This window comes from Tupaia chinensis, unplaced genomic scaffold, assembly GCF_000334495.1.
Source record: "Tupaia chinensis unplaced genomic scaffold, TupChi_1.0 Scaffold000161_1, whole genome shotgun sequence".
NCBI lineage: Eukaryota > Metazoa > Chordata > Mammalia > Scandentia > Tupaiidae > Tupaia > Tupaia belangeri.
The window spans coordinates 4,784,513-4,793,295 of NW_006159632.1; the positions used below are offsets into that span (position 1 = coordinate 4,784,513).

An 8,783-nucleotide genomic window follows, 5' to 3' on the forward strand; every position below is an offset into this window, starting at 1 on the left:
ACCTCCTTGCCAACTTTGGTTATTTTTGTTTCTTTGGTAGTGCCGTCTCATTGGTGTGAGTAGGTGACGGGTAGTGGTAGCTCATTATTACTGTTACTTTTTGTGCCAGAGAGAGACAGAGGCCGAGCAGGGCGGAGGGAGAAAGCACTTCCCCGGGGTCATGCCACAGTCCCCTCTCCATTTCCCTACCCTGCTGGGACTTTGGACATGCACGCACACGTGCCAGCATGTTTTTCAAGCTCTGGGTTTGGACTCAAACCATGGTTGGCCCTGTAGCATCCGGCTCCTCTACGCACTGAGCTAGATGCTGGCCCCGTGGCCGCTGTGATCCGCATGTCCCTGAGCCTTGAGGACGCCCTTGCCGTTTCATGTGCTTCATGTTTTTCGAGCTCTGGGTTTAGGACTCAAACCATGGTTGGCCGTGTAGCATCCGGCTCCTCTACGCACTGAGCTAGATGCTGGCCCCGTGGTCGCTGTGATTCGCATGTCCCTGAGCATTGAGGACGCCCTTGCCGTTTCATGTGCTTCCTGGCCGTTCATATCACTTGTTTTGGCCCGTCCGTCTTCTTTCATCTGTTTTCAGCTGGGTTGTGTGTTGCTTTGTTGTCGAGGTGTCATCGTCTCCTGGTGACTCTGGGTGGTTTCTGGAGGGCGTGCCGGGTGCCCTCACACCTCCCTCAGCTGCTGTCTGTCATCCTCTGAGGAGGGCGGACCCTGAGACTCCAGCACTTCCTGCCTTCCATCAGCTGTGCATCAGTGTCCCTGCTCCTCTCTTCTCCGCACATTTCCCCTCCACCTGAGCCCAGTGCTCACGGCCCTGTCCCTTCCCAGGCCCCTGGGCCCTGCCCGTTCTTGGTTTTCTGTCTCTAACCTTCCTGCCTGGCAGCTCCTTCCAGACAGGCTTGGCTCTGCACCACCTGTAACTAACTAGCACTACCCCTAACTAACTAGCACTACCCTAACTACCTAGCACCACCCTAACTACCGAGCACTACCGTAACTAACGGGCAGGGCACTCTTTCTCTGAGACTGAAGTTGGGCCTTCTCGAAGGGAACAGTCTGATAACGGGGACCCTCAACGGTAAGAGAAACAGGGAGGTGTCTGGGCAGAGCCTGGGCAGAACACGAAATGCCCGAGAGGGCAGATTTCTGAGTGGAGCTCAGAGGAATGCCACCCCCTCTAAAAAACTGAGGGAAATCAGAAAAAGAGCAGGACCGAATCCCTGTGCTTCCGTCTGAGGCAGCTTCAGGGAGTCCCTCGCCGGCGTCCCCACTGCTGGCGGTGGGCTGCCGCGGTCACTGGGCTCAGCCCAGCCGGGCCCCTGTCTTGCGCCCAGCGAGTTCATCCTGCTTCCCTCGAAACAAAGGCCGGTCCTGACGGCTTTGGGCAAACCCTGCTTCTCCCATGTGACCCGAGGAAAGAGCTTTTCGTTCTCCCCGACATTCTCACCCCTTTACAGGTTCTTTTTTCGTGTTGCATCCATACGTGCGCTTGTTTTACATTAGAAATTATAAAAATATCCTATAATTCTCTTGTTTTATGATGGATAAATTTAACATGTCTGCGCTCAGAAAAGACTGACAGAAAAGCAGCACGACATTGCTGTCCCTGCCCCGTAATGGGTCTGTGCTCACCGCCATGCCGTGAGCTGTGGGTGGAGGGGCTAGGGCAGGGCAGGGGCTAGGGCAGGGCGCACCATGGCTTGCAGTGAATTTACTTAACCTTTTGGTTCCAAGCTCAGGTAAATCAAGGTCAAGGAGCCTCTGAGACAGAAGCAGGGTATTTCATTTGGGTCATTTTAGATGAGGTGCTGTTTTTAGATTACGCATAATTACAAAAAAAAAAAAAAAAGTGCTCACTCCTTACTTCAGTGTGCTCGTCCTTCCTACAGGTCAGCTCAAGCACTGTCGTCTTGAAGACCGGGTTTGACTTTCTGGACAATTGGTAAAATGTGTCCAACAAAATCGGCGAACCAGGAACCCCAACGTGCTTTCCAAAGTGTCGCGTGAGGAGGATAAAAGGGCATACTTTTTCGGTATTTTCTCAATTTCTCTACACTCTTTTCTTAATCATTTGGAAACAAACTAGTAAATATTGCCAGATTTTTCCTTTTTTGGTAAAACCAGATATATATGCTATTTTCAGTGATTTGATAACAGAAGTTTTACATTTGGAGTTTTTAAGAACCGCTTAGAATTCAATAAAGCTTGTAAATAAAACTTCTGTTCCCGGCCCCACCCACTTTCCCTCCGCAAAGGAAGCGTTTTCCCAGCCAGCTCACAGAACTCCAAAACGCGATCTCCATCCCCTCCTTCGCTCCCCACCCCTGTTTAACGCGTGGCTTCCCCTGGGCCACGGCACGTCCTCCACGTCCTCAGCTCGATGACATCAGCGTGCTGGCAGTCCCCAGGACAGATCTGGCCCACGCACTTCCCACTCAGCACACAGCTGCCCAGGCATCTCCGGCCAGGGCCCCGCCTCTAAGCATGTGCCACCCTGCACCCAGAAAGCAGACGGTTGGCACGTGGCAGGTGGCGTCTATGCTGCCCCAACGCGTATTAAAAGTACCAGTCTTTGTTTAAAAAGAGCTGCATGTTTAAAATTTTGCAGTAACTTTTCATTTTTCTGTATCTAGATTCAGCGACAACAGGGCTGTGGCTTTTCTTGATTTTGTACCAATTCCTTTCGGAAGTTCTTGTTCTGTATGTGGCTTGTGGTTGCCCTGTTGTGGGCACCTGTGGAGCCAGGGCAGATGGTGGGCACAGCTGGAGGGCGGGCTCTTCTGATGAGCGGCATTAGAACCTTCCTGGCAGCTGGAGACTGACACCTCCATCCCAAGGACCGGGAGGCTGGGTTGTAAAGGAGCCTCCCAACCCTGACCTCCACCGGAGCAGAGTGGAAGAGTGACCACCCTGCAGCGCCTCCTGGAGGCCTGTGTGGGTATCGGTTCAAACTCTCCCTGCTGCCCGTGGACCGAGGTGGCCCTGGCCTGCAGAGAGGCATGGAGCTCTGCTAGGGAAGCCGCTCCCTCCCAGGGTCCTTGACCTGTGGCCCCTGAGCTGTCCAAGCCCTGCGTTGTGACCTCTACGCCACTCCCACTGCAGTTTCCTCACCTGAAGCCTTAATCCCTCTGAGCCCTGCCAGGAGAGCTTGGTGTCAGTACCCAAATGTGTGTTTGAAACAATTCCCAGGATATTTTATCTGGCTGCAAGACAAAGCACGTGGCTGCTCCCCCAGGAGGGTTCTGCCAGTGCCGCAGCATGGCCAGCACTCACTCTGGTTGCTGCCAGTCGCTTGGGGTCCCAAAGCCTCGTCTGCCTCCTTGGGGCCTGGAGTGACCTTCTTCCTTTAGCGACCAAGTGTAACTTGGCAAAAACAGGTCCTTTCGGAGCTGCTTAGGCACGGTTGGTCCATGCAAGGGGAGACGGGCCCTAGGGATCCCAGCTGCCACTGCACTGGCCCCCTGCAGGGCTAACCACAGACAGGGAGCCTCAGAGCACGGCCTCCTGCCTCCGCTTTCTGCCTTGAAGCCGCAGCCATTTTAGAACCCAGGTAGCAGTACGTGTGTACGTGAGTCCCTGAGTGCTGGTACAGCAGGGAGAGGGCTGTGGCTTGGGACGCTGACCAAGGTGATCTGTCCTTGTGGCTGGAGTCCCGACTTCTTCCCCATGTTCCCAGAAAGCCGTGAAGTTCTCCTTGGAGCTGAGATGTGGGGGTTATCGAAAGCTGCCCCTTACTGCTGTCTGGGGCCCTGCACCCAGCAGGCCTCAGTGTATCTGCGAATAGTGGCTCTGGTTGGTATGGAGTCCCAAATCACACGTAGAAGCAGAAACCGGGAAGTCCCAGAGAGGCGCCTAGGGTTTGGTTGCTGCTCAGCTTCTGGACAGAGCCAAGGGCTGGAGGACGCACTGGTGGTCTCCCTCCTGCTGGGCTTCGGGTCTTCACCCCGGACCAAGTGGATGCGAAGACGGTTCTTCCCCTTCTACGGAGACATCTCAGCATCCAGACGTTAAACTCTAAGTTCGCCGCATTGTTTCCCCAGGCATCAGGATGGGGAGTTCAGACAAGTTTTGAGACCGTGCACACTTTGCAGCTGAAGCCATCTGGCTAAGAGGCCGGCCCACGCCCACCTGCAGCCCCTGGGATGCAGCAAGGATCCTGTGTCCTGCTTTTGGTGACGCATTTTACGGGAACTCCCCAGGGCTTGGGAGCACATTCCGCTTTACCTCGGCCCCTCTCTGGCTGGCCGGGTGGGGAGCGCTGCCCACCTGGGGCAGCAGGCCTCACCGTGAGCCTCGCCTCCATGTGGATGGCGGAAGGGGCCTCCCTTTCCTAGCGCCTCCTTTCTTTGATACACATTTTAAAAAATGATAAACTCTTCCTGGCACCTTGTAACTTGGTCGTATTTTATATTAATAGCCTTTAATAAAGTCATTTTTAAAATGCTGGATGTTTCTGTCTGGGGCCTGCGCGGTGGCTGCAGCTGAACGCAGATGGGGAAAGGTGGTCGTGCTTGGGACTGTGCCCACGTGAGGCCCCTTGGAAAGCCTGCTTTGCCATCTTGACCCAGTTCCTGGGTGACGGCTCCTAGCCGGAGGGGTGGGCTCCGCTGGGGGCTCGGGAAGCGGACTACTGGTTGTCTTACACAGCGGGACCCTTGGCACCTTGGGACCAAAGGTTTCTGGGAGAGCCAAGAACTGTACCTGCGGGCCTACTGGGATACGGTGTTTGACATGTCCGTGGGCCACAGCGTAGGGTTATATAAGGGCTCTTGGGACAGTTCATGGGAAATGTGGATTATAAAAACCTACATATGGGTTAAAACTATACATGGATTAAATAGAAGAATTAAGAATATCCAAATAATCCTGGATGTGATAACAAAAAATAAGAACAATTTTCCCCAAAGCACTTTATAAAGTTGTTGCATACTCAATAAAAACTCCAGTTGGATAATTCCAGAAATTTGGTCAATTTAAATTGTAAACAGAAATTGCTCACTAACGAAGTTGAGGGAGGGAGGTTGCAAGGCCATACAATCTGTCTGTGGCTATTTGTGAGATGTGACCGTGAGACCACACACAGGATGGAGAACTGGAGGGCTGACGCGGTAGGTGGGAACTGGATTTACCGGCGTGGTGGCCCGGCAGCCTGGTGGGAAAGGACGGGTTCTTCGGTGGGTGGGTTCCCAGTGCATGGAGAAATAGCAGTGAGGGTTTCTGCCCAGCACTGCCTAGATGGTGAGCTCTCTGGTTAAAGACCGAACTATAAAAAGTGAAGGTGTGAGTTTAACAGAGGAAAAGATCCGGTGACCAGGCCAAAGGGGATCTTTAGTGACACTTCAGAAGCACAAACCATAACGTATGCGAACAAGATTTCTGTCACTGAAGCATAGCATGCAAGAATGGGAGGAGGTATTTGTTACGGCTGTTCCAACAGAGGACAAGGGTCAGGAACGTTGAGGGCGCTCCTGTAAATTACAGAGTCCGGCAACCTCAATAGAAAACGAACACAACATTCTTAACACCGAGTATATGAAAAGGTGCTAAAAATAATTGGTGAGATTCCCAGAAACGTGCAGAGGGACCCCTGCAAGTCCACAGCTGCACGTGGGGCAGGGGGGTCGGAGCGCCTAGGCAAGAGCAACTGCCAGGGAAACAGCCGTTACCAGGAAGCTGAAAGATGAGTTCCCACGATGGAACCCCAGTGGGTTTACAAAGAGGAAGAGAGACGGGGGCACACAGACGCTCTGCCCTGCGCCAGCTCCTGCCCTCACCATGTGGTCCACTAGGCCCTTACCAGGTGCCCTGGGCCACCAAACCGTGAGCTAAATAAACTTCTCTTACACCACCCAGACTCCGGCGTTGCCGTTACTAGCAACTAAAGAGAATATAACAGAGTTAGAATTATTCATGGATAATTTTTGTTTGTTTGTTTTGGGAGAGAGAGGGTTTTTTTTTATTTTTTATTTTTTTATTTTTTGCTATAGGGTGCATGAGCTCACCAGAAAGACGGAGAGAGACAGAGACAGAAAGCAAGAAATCACCCACCGTAGGGGATGGCCAAGCTGCAATCCCTTCTCCTCCATTCTCCTCTTTGAATTTTGGGCACACACGCACATGCGCCTGGCGTGAGTTTAAGCCACCGGGTCCGGGACTTGAACCACAGTCGACTAGATGGGAGTCCAGTGACATAGCCATTACGCCAACTGCTGGTCCCATTAATAATGGATAGTTTTGATATGCTAATGTTGAAATAGTATTCTGAAGATAGAGGGTTAAATAAGATATTTTGGTTGAAGTCAATTTTCTTTTTTGTTATGCTTTTTACCTGTGGTTAGAAGAAATGTAAGACTTGCAGATGCAGCTTGTATTCTGTTTCTGCGGGGGAGGTTGTCTGGAGCTCGTCCCCTTCTGACAGCCACCCTGTATTCTCTCTGACTGCTCCGACAGCTCCAGGCTAGGGTTGAGGTGTGGGCTCCAAGGCCAGGAGTCGTGCACAGAGGCTGAGGGCCTGTGCCCCGCAGTCCTGGGGCTCGGACAAGTCTGTTTCCTCTCCTATAAAATGAGAATGAGCATCCCTTCCCTGCCAGCCCCACACGGCCCTTGTGAAGCTCGGACCCTGAGAAGTAAAATGGCCCTTCCCGACTGGGTGCAAGGCTCCCCTCCTGGACTGCATCTGTGCTCTCCTGTAGAAGCTCTCTCGGGGACACGCTCCCTCCCACCCCTGCACAGTGAGCCGCCAGATTAGTCTGACAGGAGAGGGCTCTGCAAAGGGCAGGTCTGCCTTTTGGCCACCCCCACCTGTGGGGACTGTGAGCCAGGAAGATAAACAGACTTCAGAGGCACAGAGTGGGCCCCGGGCCACGGCTTATTCATGCAGCAGCGCCCCTTCCAAGCAGCCAGTAGGGTTTGGATCTTTCCCAGACCATTTCCACAGTGAGTCCTTGCCCCCTGAGGAAGGTGGTGACCATAATTCTGTTTTCCAGCTGAAGGCACAGAACACAGAGGTGGTTGTGTTCCGAGGCATCCAGCCGAGCAGTGCAGAGCCCAGAGCAGGGCCGGCTATGGAGCCAGGGGCCGAGGCCAGGAGGGCTGGGTGCAGAGCCACGGGCCAGGAGTGGCCAGAGAGCTGGTGGGGGTGGCGAAGCCAGAGAGGGCCACTGCACAGACCCGGCATGCGCCGAGACATCAATGCAGAGGAGTGGCCGTGACATTCGTGCTCCGTGAGCTGCCACTTAACCACAGACTGCTGCCACCTTCTCGGAGTTGGATACCCAGTGGTCTTCTCCCTGGGTGAGATCTGTCCCTGGGTGGGAGCAGGCCAGGCTGATGGCAGTGCTGGCCAATGCCAGTGCCAGTGCCAGGGCCCAGAGGACCTTTCTGTGTGGCCTTGCTGGAGTGTGATGTGGTTTGATCGCTGTTAGGAAGCAGGGGAAGCCATACAGGAGGCAGACAGCCTCAAACTGTGGTTCTGCGAGAGCAGGGAACATCGCCGTGGTTTGGAGTCAGGTGGGGAAGACATACGGAGAAGCAGAAGGGACCCAGTGGGGTGACTGTGGGGCAGGGTCCCGGGCTCCATGCATCCTGCGCTCAACACCCCAGCAGTCCCAGCCCACTCCCCCCACCCTCGCTCCTAAAGCACAAGACAAATAACACCAGGGGCTCCACCCTCAGCTCCTGGTGGGCCTAGCCCGCCTCCACCTCCACCTCCACCTCCACCCCGTCCAGCTTGGGGATCCCCCAGGGGCGCAGGCAGGAGGCAGGGGACTGGGGACAGATTCAGAGTTGCAGGGACGTGGTGGCTTTGATCACCTCTCTTAAAGGGCCATGGCGACCTCCCAGGGCTGCCTGGAAGATGATAGCTGCCACAGAGTGGCTGGCCCATCAGCCCTCCGTGCAACACCAACACCTTGTGACGTCCATGTCCCGGAGCTTAGGAGTTGCCCGGTTCCATCTGCTGTTACTTCGTGAGCAGATGCTCTGCCTCAGGGAGGCAGTGGAGGAGAGAAGGCAGAGCTGGCCCTGTCCCGGCACCTGCAGGCTCTACGGCTGGCCGTGTTCCTGTCCCCACGAGTCGCCGCCATTGCACGCCCGTGGCAGGACACCATCCGCAGCTCTGCTCCCGTCCCACCTGTGCTCTCGTGCATGCCGTTGGGCCGTGCGGGTCCCTGTGGTGGGTGCCCTGCTGTGCCATTTTCTGACTCCCTGAGGGCTGGCTCTGCAGGGGTCAGGCCTGGCTCCGGTCATGCTCCAGTTCCCTCCGATATGCCAGCTCCCACCCTCCACCCCCAGTCTGCCCAGTTCTCCCTCCCGGCGTGTGTTGGAGCTGGGGTGGAGGTGAGAGGGCCGTGGCTGAGAGGTGCTGACCGGCCTTGGGCAGCGGGAGGGAGGTGCCCAGCAGCACTCCTGGGACTGCAGCCGCACACTGGGGTTCTGCCTCCCAGGGGCCTCCCAGCCTCTGCATCCCCACTCTGCAGTCCATGGCCTTTGCCCTTGTGCTGTGCACGGAGACTGACGGCGTGGCTGCAGGCCTGCAGGAGGCAGACAGGACACTGGCTCCTCCTGGCACTGCTCCTCTGGCACCAGCGGAAGCCCGTGCTTGGTAGTCTGGTGCAGGCCCCGTGCCAATAGGCTCGAAGGCCTGCACTTGGGGCTGTTCCCTTCCTCTGCCCTCCCTGTCAGCACCCGGAGTTCACGGATTCCAACCCCAGCCACTCTGCCGTGCCCACTGGGGTAACATGCTGTTTTTGGGACCAGATCACTCACCAAAAGCTTCAGCT

At 55.3% G+C, this 8,783-nt stretch overlaps 1 protein-coding gene across 1 annotated transcript in view; it reads left to right on the plus strand.

Annotated features, from left to right (window-relative positions):
• The window catches only part of CUNH1orf198 (chromosome unknown C1orf198 homolog), a gene marked incomplete in the record, with an annotated part of 36,567 nt that extends 32,120 nt beyond the window's left edge, over positions 1-4,447 (plus strand). The window contains 1 exon segment of the mRNA XM_014586822.2: positions 1,893-4,447. Within this exon segment, the coding sequence (XP_014442308.1) occupies positions 1,893-1,949 (57 nt within the window).
• Between the last annotated feature and the right edge of the window lie 4,336 nt (positions 4,448-8,783).